The sequence below is a fragment of the Pleurodeles waltl genome, chromosome 2_1 (assembly GCF_031143425.1).
Source record: "Pleurodeles waltl isolate 20211129_DDA chromosome 2_1, aPleWal1.hap1.20221129, whole genome shotgun sequence".
Lineage (NCBI taxonomy): Eukaryota > Metazoa > Chordata > Amphibia > Caudata > Salamandridae > Pleurodeles > Pleurodeles waltl.
In genome coordinates, this window is record NC_090438.1 from 458,585,005 (window position 1) to 458,599,049 (window position 14,045).

At 44.4% G+C, this 14,045-nt stretch overlaps 1 protein-coding gene across 2 annotated transcripts in view; it reads left to right on the forward strand.

Annotated features, from left to right (window-relative positions):
• Positions 1–14,045, forward strand: part of ARL13A (ARF like GTPase 13A) — a 253,452-nt gene that overhangs the window by 136,916 nt on the left and 102,491 nt on the right. For both annotated transcript variants that reach the window (XM_069213306.1, XM_069213316.1), the window contains exon 4: positions 3,190–3,439. In XM_069213306.1, the coding sequence (XP_069069407.1) occupies positions 3,190–3,439 (250 nt within the window). The remainder of the gene's footprint in view (positions 1–3,189; positions 3,440–14,045) is intronic.

Below are 14,045 nucleotides of genomic sequence, written 5' to 3' on the forward strand. Positions count from 1 at the left end.
GCTTTTTGAAGTGGCTTTGGATCCAGGGCATGGGGTCTACAGGGCCTGATAGGCTTGGGGAGGGGGCTTTAGAGCCCGCTTCCCTTTTTAAACAAAAACGTCCCCTGGGGATGGGGTCCCCGCATCCTAAGAAGCCTCGGGAGGGGTGCCACATGGCCCCCTTTCCTTTTTTATTGGTGTGGCCCCAGTGGATGTTATGGCATTGGCACTACTTGAATCAGAAATGTCCAGAGCCCTATCTTTAATTTCAGCTTTTAGTAAGCAAATCTTGTCACTAAAGAATTGATTAGCGCTGGAATAGAAGTCTAGAAAAAGTAGAACTGTAAGAGAATGTACTGGATTAATGCACAAGACTGATTAGACTCTTGTTTTTGTTTGGTTAACGGGTTATGTGGACAGGATATTGGCCTAGCAGTTGGAGCTGTGACCTAGGAATCAGAGAACCAGGCTCTATTCCCGACATTGGCTGTGATTCTGGCCAAATCTCAAATCTTCACTTATGTAAGGTGGGGTTCTCTTGTAAAATGTCTTATTACTACAAAAAATAAAAGATGGACTCAATTGCTATCCTCTGCGTTTTACATGCACCATGTACAGCGGTATGAGTTTTATTAGGCGGTGGTGGTTGCGTTTTTACTATGCGGTCTATGATTATTTTCTACTAGGTATTTTCCAGGATTTTTGTCTTTAAAAAGACGTACAATATAATTATAACAGTGATTAACATCAGAAATCTAATATCCTTAGTTTCATATTTACCACAGTTTTTTCCCCTTTTCTGCAACTTTTCTATCCATTTATGTGTTATTAGTATCCCAGGGCTTATTTTTGATGTACTTAAATGTGGAACAACCGGTAATCTATCCGACATATCGTGGGATTATCTATTAATTACATACTCCTAATAAGAACCAATAAGTGACTCAACGTTACAAATGGCCGGCATGCCGGGAATCGTGGCTATGGAGGATTCTTTTAACCTGAGGCATGTTCTGTTGCCAAGACTAAACTTAAAGAGGAGCACGTAGGAGTTAAGACTTTTTTTTAAATGTATTTACCTATTACCAGACATATGAACTGATTAAACTGATGAAGCAAACGTGCAATAGATTCTAAAGTAAACAAGAGCAAACATTGGCAAAGCGATCGGTCTGACGTGAATTGTGATTTGCAAACTGCAGCCACTGGCTTTGCCACTGTTCGTGAACAGCTGGACGAAAGTGCCAGATGGACCTGGCAGCCGCAGCACCTGGCAGCAAGCCAGAAGCGCAGCAGGGCTCGGTGAGAGCAGCATCCCGTGGCGGGTGAGAAGGGACAGTGTCCTGGCAGCGGTGGAGACGGGCTCCCAGGCAGGAATTACAGCAGAGCTGCCTGTGAGGCAGAAAGTAAGCAGCGGCCTGGCAGCAAGTGAGATGCGAGGTAAAGAATTCAATAAGTGACGAGGCACTACTTTTTCTGAAAAAATAATGGACGTGTGACGTTTGGCCATAATTTCCAGATCTGAAATAGTCCTTCAAAAATCCCGAAGGGTGGGGAAGTATACACCCACATAACCACTAGAAATATAAGGGCACAATTAATCGTCTATGGCTAATCCAAGATGTAATTGACAATGTCTCACACCAATGGCTGAAGCGTCCTGACAGGTAAAGTAAATGACTGAGAAAGGCTGACCCAAAGTCCAGTATATGTGTGCATGATGTATTTAAAAAAAAAAACGAAAGGTCTTGGTATATGCTAAACCTAATTATGGGCCCTCTAGCCCTTAGATGGGTAGTAAAATAGCTATAACTGGGTTAAACTGTGCCCCTCACAACCCTGGGGCTTGGTGTCAATGCAGCCGCTGCACTGTTGTTAGCTACACCCTGGCTAGGAGCAAAGTGACAGAGCTATGAGGTGCGAACAAATTAGCTGCCTGCATAGCAACTACTGCAGGATTCTTGTTCTTCTTATTCTCATAACATGAAGACATCCTCTGTAAAACAAAAATAACTTGCAAACACACAGCTAATCACAGATGTGTAGTCACACACATGTATTACTTGTAACCCTTGTCCCAATAGTGTAACTCTAAATAATGAGCCTCCTTGCGGAACGTTAAGATTGGCCTCTGAGTCTGCCATATCTCTCAGGCATTCATTGGCCTTGGGCTGAATGGGGGCTCCCTGATGGGCTGTAGTTTTCTTGAAGGGTGACAGTGCCCATACCCCACAGGAGCCTGCCTTACGTCCCCACCAGTTCATATTATCCTCTGTACAGAAAGAAGGGGTGACGTTTTGAAGTTCTGTGGGTAAACTGAGTCCTAAGATTGAGTCTTGCAGTGCATTTGTTTTTGAGCTGAGTCTTTCCTGCCTGTGTGTGTGTGTGTAACTGTGTGTGTGTTTGATGATTAAGTGATCCATATAGAAGAAACTAACAACTAAATAGTGCATAACAAATACTGAGTTCCTTTCCTCCCGTGCCCAACTCACTGCTCACCTGTTTAAGATATTCACATGGCCCTTGTTTTAGACTGCAGACATAGATAGAGGAGGGCAGACACATCCTACCTCCTAGCAAAGGGTGATGCATGTTGTCTGAATGTGGATGTATAACCATCTAGCTTGGAACATTTTGGAAAACTGAAAATAGGACCATGCTTAAAATCTCTTTCAAAATAACCTATTTTTATTAAAGAAACATGCAGTGTTCGGGCCAGAAAGGGTATGGTTTTGTTTCATCAGTCTTGTCAGACTTTGAATAGAATAACATCTTGACCTGCAAAGTGGCTCACGGGCAGCAGTGATTATTGGGCCCTGGTGGTCTCAGAAGATGTTGCTGGCTTCACCACTTAGGGGCTGAATCGAAATACAGACACCCTCCAGTGCTTGGCTTGCCTACTAGTGGGTATGGCCACTAGAACCTGAGAGAAGTCTGCCTACTCCTGTGATTGGCACCTACGCCTGGCCCTTGTGTGGAGAATCATTAGAGTCTTGCTTCTTTCCCCATCCCAAAAAAGCTTAAGTTCCAGGTAAGTTTCACTTTTGCAGAGCAGCTGCAAAGTGTCACTGTGTTACAATTACAGCAATACAGACGTCGCTGAGTTCCCCCACTCCCCGGACAGATAGCCGGGGTCTCCCTGCACCGCAGGGGCTTGTGTTACACCTGCCTTGTCCTTATCTTCTTCTTCCTGTTTGTTTCCCCGTGCAGCTTGCTCCTGCGACATGACCCCTACAGCCGACCCCCTGAAGACGGAGCTCCGAGTGGACAGATTTGATGTCACGCTGGTCGACCTGGCTGGAGGTCAGCAGTTCAGAGGGCTGTGGCGTAACTACTACACTGAGGCTCATGGCATTATTTATGTGGTGGATTCTAGCGACTTGGAAAGGGTAGAGGAAGCCAAATGGATACTGGCCAGTGTCCTCTGTCATCCCAAGATATCCGGCAAGCCATTACTTTTGTAAGGATTGTTCTGTTTTTACATTTGTTTACCACTCTATGTTTATGTGGTCTTGTGGGAGGTCATTTAACGTGTTTTGGGGTGCACAAGTGTTAGACAATGTGAGTTCCATCCAAGAGAACATGAATGAGGAAATGGAAGTGAGTCCTTCATCGGTGAGTCCTTGCTAATTAAATTACAGGTGGTGCAAAACACAGCAGCCCGCCTCATCTGTAATGTTCCTGCGAACACATCACTGTTTGAATAAACAATTTCTCTTTTCTCCCCGCTATCACTTTTTCTTTGCCTGGACCATCAGTATGGATCTTTATCTGAGAGTGGCTGTTAGATATTTAATAAGCTGCGATCAATAAAGTACAATTTGTTTAGCAAATTAAAATTCTTAGTGTCAATAAAGACAGTTTTAGTCATTTGAATTATTTACTAATTCAATATATATATTTTTAGTAATCAAAGTTTGCAGCAACACGCATAAGATGTGTCCTGAATCAGTCCCTACTCTGTTCATCTCTGTCGTACAGAATACATGAGAACCTTAATAGTCCTGTCTCACAGTTTGGGACTACTTTGCAGAAAAGTTAAAAAACATTCAATGTTGGACACTAACACAGTTTCACACGTCTATCGGTTCAATGTGCTTACGGCTATCATTCTACTATGTAACAGTTTATCAACTCTCTCAGTCTCAGTACAGTGTCTTCATTTAGTCTTCAGCAGAATGAATAGCTCTAGTTATACCTAATAACCCTAAAGCCCGGGTGGCTTCTACGGGGTTTACTACATTCAAACTTACTCGTCAGCTCTGCACTGTCACTCTAGAGTACGGTTTCAATCATTCTATAGCTCAGTTGCAGTATAATGCTCTCTGGTCATCTATGGCTCTCAACTCTGGCAGCAGAGGTGGAAGCTCAAAGCAGAAGCCCCTCTTGCTCTTTCTCTAGGACACCTTTTATAATATTTCAGTGGTTACATGTATTAACAATTATATACATTTCTTGAGATGTCGCAGAATTAAACAATGCTTCTTTTGTCAAACAGCCGGGATTGGATACTCTCCTTTTCCTTCACATGCATTCCTTGATTCTGCAAGAACAAACTTTATATACATAAGTATAACACCAACTCAATTCCCATCATTTATGTAGTGTTAAAATTGTCTATTCAGGCAAAATTAGTTATTTTCTAAATACACCTCCGAGCATTCCAAAGCAGTTTAGTAGGTGGAAGAGTAAATAGTTAATACTGGTTTCATTGTTTTAAGACAAGTTTTCTGGCATCTTGCAAGTGGAATAGAGGTTATGAAAGAAACATTTTTAAACACAATGGCCCTCATTTTAACGTCAGCGATCTTTTTGGAAGACCGCCGAGGTACCGCCGTGCTGAAGACCGCACAGCGTATTATGACTGCTGCCAGCCCTCCATCCTTTTTCGGACGGAGAGCCTCCAGCAGCCATACTGGAGGTCGGCGATGAAGTGGAGGCTGCTCCACCTCCACCGCCACGTCATCAGAACACCGCCCACCGAATCACGTCCTATGATTGGGTGTGGCAGTGTACTGGTGATGGGGTGCTGGCGGCGGAGAAGCCCCCATGGATCCCGATCCCTCCCGGAGGATCACCGGACAACGTAAGGTGATCATCCGTTAGGGGAGGAGGGTGAGGTGTTGTGTGCGTGCATAGGGGTGTGCGTGTGAGTGTGTAGAGGCTGTGTGTGAGTGCATGTATGCATGCAGGGGGTGTTGTGTGTTTTGAATATGTGTGCGTTTATGTCTGTTTGTATGTCTGTATATATGTGTGCGTGTATGACTGTGTGTGTGTCTGTTGGAATGTTTTGTTGTATGTGTGCGGGTATGTGTAGTTGTAGTGTCTGTGTGCGTGTAGAGGGGGTATGTCGATGTTGGGGGGTGGGGGGTCCTGCCACCTTTGGGGGGTGGTAGGGGAGGTCAAGGTGTGGGGGGAGGACTCTGGGTGGGGAGAGGGTAGGGGAGACCCCTATCAGTGCCAGGGAAGGAGTTCCCTGGCACTGATAGTGCCTACCGCCATGGATTTTGTGGCGGTACAGAACCCCACAAAATCCATGGCGGTATGCGGGGTCGTGATACCGCCGGCGGTGTAGTAACAGCCGCTGGTCTGGAGACCGAAGTCTCCAGCCCAGCAGTTGTTACCACCCTGGCGGTCGGAGTGGAGAAGTGGCGGTTTAGCATGGCGGTCACCGCCATGCTTGTAATGCCATTTTTTTTTCCGCTGGCCTGTTGGCGTTATTACCGCCATTTCTCCACCGACTGCCAGGGTTGTAATGAGGGCCAATGTGCCAACCTAGTGAATTTGTGCCTCAAGCTGCACTGATTATGCAAAGTTCAGAGCATGCTTTTAAACGTAAAAGCAATGGCAGTTTTGGGCCTACCAATCCTCTTTCATGTTAGTAATTAGTATTTTGATTTAATTTTCTATTTGAGGCCTTATCACATGCATATACTATAGAAGTCGAAAGACTAATCATGCGTACAGTTTAAAAATCACATATGTTTGACCTATTTCCATAATTACCACTGCATAACATTTCTTCCCATGTGCATAGCATATTTATAATAGTGAAAATGTCATAAGGTAGGTTACACTCAAGACTAGGTTTGTAAACCAGGTCTTATGCAAATTACGGAGCAGTATGAGTATGCCATGGGGAGCAGATGTTAGAAGCATTTCATGATTTTTGAGGTTTGATAATGTATGTTCTAAAAGTCACTTTTTTAAATCCAGAGCAGGCAGGAAAGTTCATGAAAGTTTTCAACAATTAAGGAAGTCGAATGTTGACTCTGCTACTATTGCTGATCTATGCAATATGTGACTGCATCTTGTACGACGACTCTCAGTGGAACCAGCATGTTTTATGGAGACTGTAGAAAACGTCCGAGTTGTAAACAAAACGAGATTGTAGAGAGTACGTACTTTAGGTGATTTATGCTTGTTAATGTGAAGTTTTTCATCCACAACGACACCAAGGCATTTGATATTAGTGCTCGCACGTTTGAGGGAAATACCTGCATTCCTAATGGTTTCAAGCTAGATATGACTGGTGTTAGAGCTAATTTTGGGGGAGAGCTAAAACAATTCTGTCTTCCAAGAACTGAAGTTTAGAAATATCTGATCCATTCATCTTCATATGGCTTGGAACAGTAACTTGATCATAGAGATGGATTCAGGAGAGTCCAACTAAAGATAAATGTGTGTCAATGTATATCCAGACCTTTAAAAAGGTCTCTATTTGCTCTAACGTAAATACTGAACACAATGGGCACCACAATCAAACTCTGAGGTGCCCCATGTGACAGAAGAGTGGGATTGGAGAGGGAATCACAGAACTGAGTGTGGTTCTTATTATATGGTTAAGTCACTGGTTCCTGTTCCACAGATGCCGTCCTACCTTTGAGGATGTCTAAGAGGCTTTAGTAGTCAGTGGTGTTAAACGCTGCCCGAGGTCCAGTAGAATGTAAAGGGTGGCCTTCATCAAAAGTTTAGGGGATGTCATCTAACACTATAATGTGATTTTGAAAATGCTGCTCACCTTGTTGAAATTACATTGCGCAACAGGGATCTGATTGTGATTTAGCAGTACCTCCCTGTTGAGCCATTGGCCTCTCTTAGGGCCCTGCCTGGTGTTTAACTGCGCTTTCATAACGTAGCCACAGCTAGCAGGAGCACCAATAGCAAGACAAAATCAAGCCCCTCTAGACCCCTCTGGAACAAGCACAGGAACAGAATGCACTGATATATGCGGGTATTCTAGTGAAAACTTCAGCATGTTTTAGCATCAGTAATACGTTATGAAGGCAATGAGATAGGCTGGACATTTTTAAAGAATATCCTTCCTAAAGCGAAAAGAGGCTTTGTTTCATCCTGTAATAGAGTTGAATTTGTGTTGGTACATACAAAGTCAATGCGATCGCTACTGACGTCCTAATATGTATCAATCTCCAAATTCAGATAACATTTTTATTCTTATCTGGACTTCAATTCAGCATTGGTAATAGAACACAAATATTAAAATATTTCAATGGATTTTAATTTATGGTTAGATGATCGAATTATCTGGACCACTAATCACACAGCACTGGTAGACCACATCAGTGCCAGCACCAACAGAAGCAAAGAAATCTTTACCACTCTGAAAGATTTCATCTCACAATTGGCAGCCTCCAACAAGATCATCACCTCACAGGTCCTCTTGAACAATCCATCTCAATTCTTCAGAAGCAAAATAAACGTCAATTACAGCAAATTTAGCCTGCAACCCAAACCGGCAGACATAGCCAGGCACCACCTGATCTTATCTACATAAAGTAACTGCCACCACCAGGAAGCCCATTCTCTTAGAGACCCCATCGGACTCCTGCCCCTAACATGCCTACTCAAGAGGACTGCAACTCATCAGCACCATGCTCACACCCATTCTGAATGCCTCCACCTCTTCTGTGACCTTCCCAGAAACTGGGAAACACTCAACTATCCCCCCTTTGCTGAGGACACCTTCTGACCCTTCTGGGCATGGGAGCTACAGACTGATCTCCATTCTACCATTCCTAACCAAGGTCTTAAAGAAAATCATCAATAGATACCTCACCGAATACCTAAATGACCACCAACTACTTGACACCACTCAGCCTGGTTCCGGACCCAACGACAGCATGAAAACTGCCTTTGCTGTCACAGATGACATCTGCATAACTCTGGACAGAGGAGGCACAGCTGCCCTCATCCTCCTGGACCTCTCTGCAGCATTTGACACAGTCTCCCTCCTCATCCAACGCCTATATGACCTTGGAATCCAAGGACAAGCACTCTGATGGATCTCCTCTTTCCTAAATGAAAGGACCCAACCAGTCTCTTAGCCCGACCCACTTCAATACAAACATGATCCCTCTAGCCAGCATCATCCACTTTCATGATATCAATGTCCTCTCCTATGCTGACGGCATGCAACTCATTCTCTCCCTCACAGACAAAATGTCCAGTGCCAGTATCAAATTTAATGCCTGCGTGTGTGAAATCATCCACTGAATGAAGACCAACTGTCTAAAGCTGAACACCGGCAAGATTGAAATCATGACCTTATGGAAGAGCACATCAGTGTGGGACTCCACATGGTGGCCAATAGAGCTAAAGCCAGCACCCACCCCCAGTACCCACATCAAGAACCTCAGGATCATCATCGTCAGTAAACCTGACATAACCCTCCAAGTCAATGCATCACCGGCTCATGCTTTTATGCCCTTAGGATGCTGAGGAAGATTTTAAAATGGCTCCCAATCAGCAACCAGAAAACCATCATAAATGCCCTGGTCACAAGCAAGCTGGACTATGGGAACACGCTCTAAGCCTGGATCAACAAAAACCTCACTAGAAGGATACAGACAAAACAGAACTTGGCGGCCAGAATCAATCTCAACTTCCCACACTGGACTCTCATCTCACCACACCTGAAGGAGCTCCAGTGGTTTCCCATTCATAGATGAACACAATTAAAACTCCCACACTTTCATGTCACTACATTACACTGGCCCAGCATACCTTAGCAATCGCATCTGCTTTCACAAACGTTTTGGACTTGTACGTGCACAAATCCAGTGTATACAGAAAACCAGATCTGGCAGTCATGCTTTCTCCTACATCGCTCCAAGAACACAGAATGACCTGTCTCTACACAGAAGAGCCTCTTCCTCACTTACTGAATTCTGCAAGAAGCTGAAGACCGATCTTTTTGAGTAGTCACAGTAGGCCCTAGCTGTGCCTAGAGTCACATCTGCTCAGCACCAGGATACCCTCCCCTGTGATAGTGAGCTCTACACATTTGCATAACATAACATAACATGACATAACATAACATAACATGATTCTAAACTCCACGGCACTAAGAAAAATAACAATACTTTGAACTTGAAGAAAGATCTCCTTGTGAATCACATAATAATTATGGTCACTTGCAAAGCTGGACATATAACTAACTTCTCGAGGGAGAGGATCCATCTACCCTACCTTTCAATTGGCAGACCAACTTATTTTGGTAGCAGAGATGTGGAGCCTAATGCTAATCACCCTAATCTTTCTCACGTTTCCATGATCAGCATTTAAGAGGCTAAATCCACCATCCTGGCTATTAAATTTGGTCTGCTAGTGACCACTGTCCCGCCAAAGTCTTTCATATGGTTGTAAATGTTTTAGCTCCTACTACTATGGAACTTATTAACACTTGCATCAAAGTAGCCACTGTGCCAGTTAATCAGAAACTGGCTACTGCAGTACCACTTTTAAGCAACATGGAAAGACGATCCTAATGTTTCTAGTAACTTTTTCCCCATCTCCTTGCTATCCTTTCTGGCAAAGTTAAAGAAAACAAGGGTAACAAACAGTCTTTGTCAGCAGCCTCAACACCTTGTCCTTTGCATTTCTATTAGATAGGCTGTGTGAGGCAAGTATCTGTGATAAAGAGCTGGGTTGACTTCAGCCTTTTTCCATCAAGCCAGCTATTTTTATCCACGATTTGAATCCTCAGCCACAAAGATTTTCTGTGGTTTTCCACAGGTGTCCTGTCAGAATCCCATTCAGAGTGCCACAGGCCAAGCAGGGGTTACTGGCCCCAATCGTGGGTGTTGAAGGTTTACTTCTGATGTCCTGGGGTCAAGTACCCTGTCAGCATTTGACTCTCAGGAATAGCATTGTCCATTGTCTGAGCAGTCAAATGTTCCCTTGGTGGGGGAAGGTTCATACATGGGGTGAACACAGGCTCACAACTCAAAATAAATGTGGCTGCAGCAATAATTATTGTTTAGCCAAATACTCACTTCATGACATAAGAGAAGTACTTTATTTTACCGCTATCAAGACAAAGTGAAATACAACATTCATAAACAGCTTCCACAGTTCCCTTTAGGTCAGAGCTCTAGTGTTTCTTAGGCAGTTACCTGTGTCAATTCCTTCTTGGTCTAGTGATATTGGTTATACCCCATTCACTATAGGCAACATCCAGGGTAAGCCTCATTAGTGGTCCAAGTCTCAAGAGTTCCACTTCAGCTCTGTCTTAAAGTCAAAAGTCTTCCAGTGCAGAAGAGCAAGTAATTTACCCCAGTGCCAACTGGCCCACAATCAGCCTTACCTCTACCTTCAGTATCAGAGCAACCACAGGTCCTCAGAGGTTCATGGGTACTGGAGAAGCATTGCCTGGTTCAGGTGAGTTCACTGAACGTGGTCCAGGTGGTCCCCAAGTTTCTCACACACGGTTGTGCATCTTCAGCGACCAGAGGTTCATTATGGTTCCTCCAAGCTGGATAAGCCCAGTGAGCGGATGCAGGATAGTGCAAGAGTCCTCACACTGATCTTCCATCATGGTCCCAGTATGCAGCAGTCCCCACAGTGGCCTTTCTCTTCCGGTGATGATCCTAATCAGGTCCCACTTCTTACTTGGTTCTGGTGGCCCCTCTGGCATACTGAGTCACCTTTTCTCCACTGCACAGAGCTCTGATCCATGATCGGTGCAGCAGATTCCTTCACAGTGGCCCTTCTTGGCATACAGGGTCACCAAAACATAGACTACGGCCCACTTGGCACAGCAACAATCACAGCTGGACTACGGCCACTTCACACTGGGCCTCTTCTGGCATATGAGGGTCACCACGTTTTCCTCCAGAGGGGAAATTACCAAATTGGTGCAGAGTCGTCTTACATGCCTTGGCCCACAGTCCTGGTCACAGGCAGAAGTTCTGCAGAGCTTCTCCTCCTAGTAGAGCCCAACTGGCTGCTTGACAGCTGACAATATGGCGGTGTCAGGCTCCCCTTCTTATAGTCCATTTTCAGAAACCAAATGAGTCTGAGTCTTTGAAGTTTATGTTGGGGTCTGCTTTCTTTGGAAGTGCCCACTCCTATGCATTCTCTTCCTCTAGAAAGCAGTCTGTCACAGCAGGAGTGACTCTTTAGCTCACAGTCCCACAACACAGGCCATGAGCATGACTAAAGGTCACACCTGGATGTCAGCCACAGTGATATGTGCATCCACCAGTTAGTCAAGGGCCTCAACCCTACCTTTATGATTCTCTTCTCAGCTCTAGCGCCTTCCTGAGACATGGGCATGCCTCTACCTTGTTACCTTTCTCTGAGTCAGAGCACCCTTTGAAGTTTACCTGGGAAGCCTGGCTCTCCCTTCTCCAGTGTGCCCCACCCAGCTTTCCGGAATGCAGCAATGCACAAATCTGCCTTGGGGTATTCCTCTACTTCCTCATGTCTCGCCATGCAGCCCTAGGTCTCCCAATATGGATCTCATAGTCAGCCACATATTGTACCTTTCATAGGCACACATACACCCAGCACGTCTAAAGCAGACACACACTGTATTACGTCCTTTATGTGTATCACTCACAGGCACACATACACCCAGCACATGCATACAACATACACTCACCTCACAGTACTGCATTATCTTTGTATTGTACCATTCACAGGCACACATACACCCAGCACATCTACACCACAGAGTACATGTACACCACAAATGCACTGCACAGCACTACACACTGAACTGATGTAGGCCAAAGGTGAGTTAAGCACACAGGAGCAGACATTTAAATGAGTGAGCCTGTAGGCTTCTCTCCAGTGATACAGATAAAAAGGATCTGTTCACTCCTGACCACTACGCGGTATGGTGCCACCCACATGCTGCTTACTCGCTGATAAAGACAGTAGTCCTCCACCACTATGAGGGTAGCACTTTGGGTGTTGCACCCAGTCCAACAAGACTGCAGTCTGCAAGAGAGGCCTATGTCTTGCCGCACGCATGTGACCCATGTTTGCCTGCGTCACAAAAAGCAGCATTAGGGATCCAGACATCTGTAAATTTGGGGCATTACCATGAGCATGACTTTTCCTTCTCTACAAGTCATCCCAAAGACCTGAGCTTTTTAATGTCTATGTAGCACTAATAATAACATTCATTTAAATCCTTCAGTTAGGAAGTAATGGTATCTGCGGATGATGCTCTGTTAATCATGCTAGATTGGACCTAAATAACGAGCTCAGAAAAATATTCAGTCTTGTTTTGTAGCTGTCATTATGCATTAATCATATTTCATGAATTTAAACTCTGAAAAATAGATACACTGATCGTAGGTAGCCCCTTCCTATGATCTGCAAAATGGAATTTACCCACGCCTGCACTCACTCAATCTCGGATTTATCTCCGCCATGCTGGGTGATGACTGTAATGGGTCTATTAGAAGCCTCCAACACCAATGTTACTATGCTGACGATTCACGTCTGATTTTTTAAATCGCCCTCGTTATGACCAATGACAGAGCCAGGCTGGGTGATATTTTCTTTAGGTGTGATCAATGGGTATGCTTGAACCAACTGCAACTAAAACTGAGAAAAATAAAAATCATGCTGGTTGGTTCCTCTACCCAGCTAAATATACTGTCTGTCTGGCAGGCCTAGTTGGAGAGTTGGCTCGGGAACAAAATGTCAAAAACCTTCAGGGCGGTGGAGCAACTTCCTAACTATTCAACATGAATTCAGCTAAGGGGTTAATACTGGGTTTCACCACCTCCTCTAACTGGAAAATGTCTTCAAATTTCTCCATGTCTCTGGCATGGGGCAAGTGACTCAAACGCCTATAATATGACACCAGGATTATGCTAATAGCAGCTATTTAGGCTTTACGACCAAAATAAAAGTGGCTAAAATTTATTAACTGGGTAGTAAAAAAAAGGCGGCTCATGTATGTGTATCGAGTAACTCTCGAGTTTTTAATACCTGCTCTCTGGGTGATCTATGATGGGTGCGAAACCGTAGGTATTTGTGCTTGCTGGGGGCAATGTGAGTGGTAATATCAGAGAAATGCGGCAGCGAAATTCGTCATATTCCTTTCCTCTCAAAAAACAAAACCGTTTACACAGCTCTGCTCTTCTCCCCACAAAGAGCTATTGGTTCATTCACACTGTATCCAATCAGAAAACAGCATCATAGCTTGCACAGTGCTGCTTGCTACGGCCACCTACTGTTTATTTTAGAGAGCCCACCCAAAGTCAGAAAACCGGCCCACCGCAGGCAGAAACCCGCCCCTTACACGGATCTGTCACACTGGCCCATCTGACACTGCCAGATTGCCCAATAGGCAGGGCCACTGGAATTATTCGACATTAAAGGGCCAAATTATGCAGCAGGGGTGAGTAAACAATGCAGCAAGCTAAGGCAAATTATGCTGCGGAATGCAGCAGATATTGCGATGGTATTTCTTAAATATTTTGTCATTTGTACACCTATTAACACTGTCAGGGCATTAGTTGCAATTCATTAGTACCAGTTTAACACCCAAATATAACAATAAGCAACAGAAACAACTTTTGTAAATGCCTTTCTTCTGTGCTGCCACATCTGTTGCTGCATTTTCAGTAACTTTTGAACCCTTTGAGCTAGAAACATTTTTTTAGTTATAGTCTGCTGATTATGCAGCAGATAATAGATCATGTGTCAAATGCATCAAGTCTATAATTATGCAAAAACGCCACAGCTGCACAGTCATATTTCCAGTGGCCCTGCCAATAGGCCAGTTCCACCCTGCCTGTTCA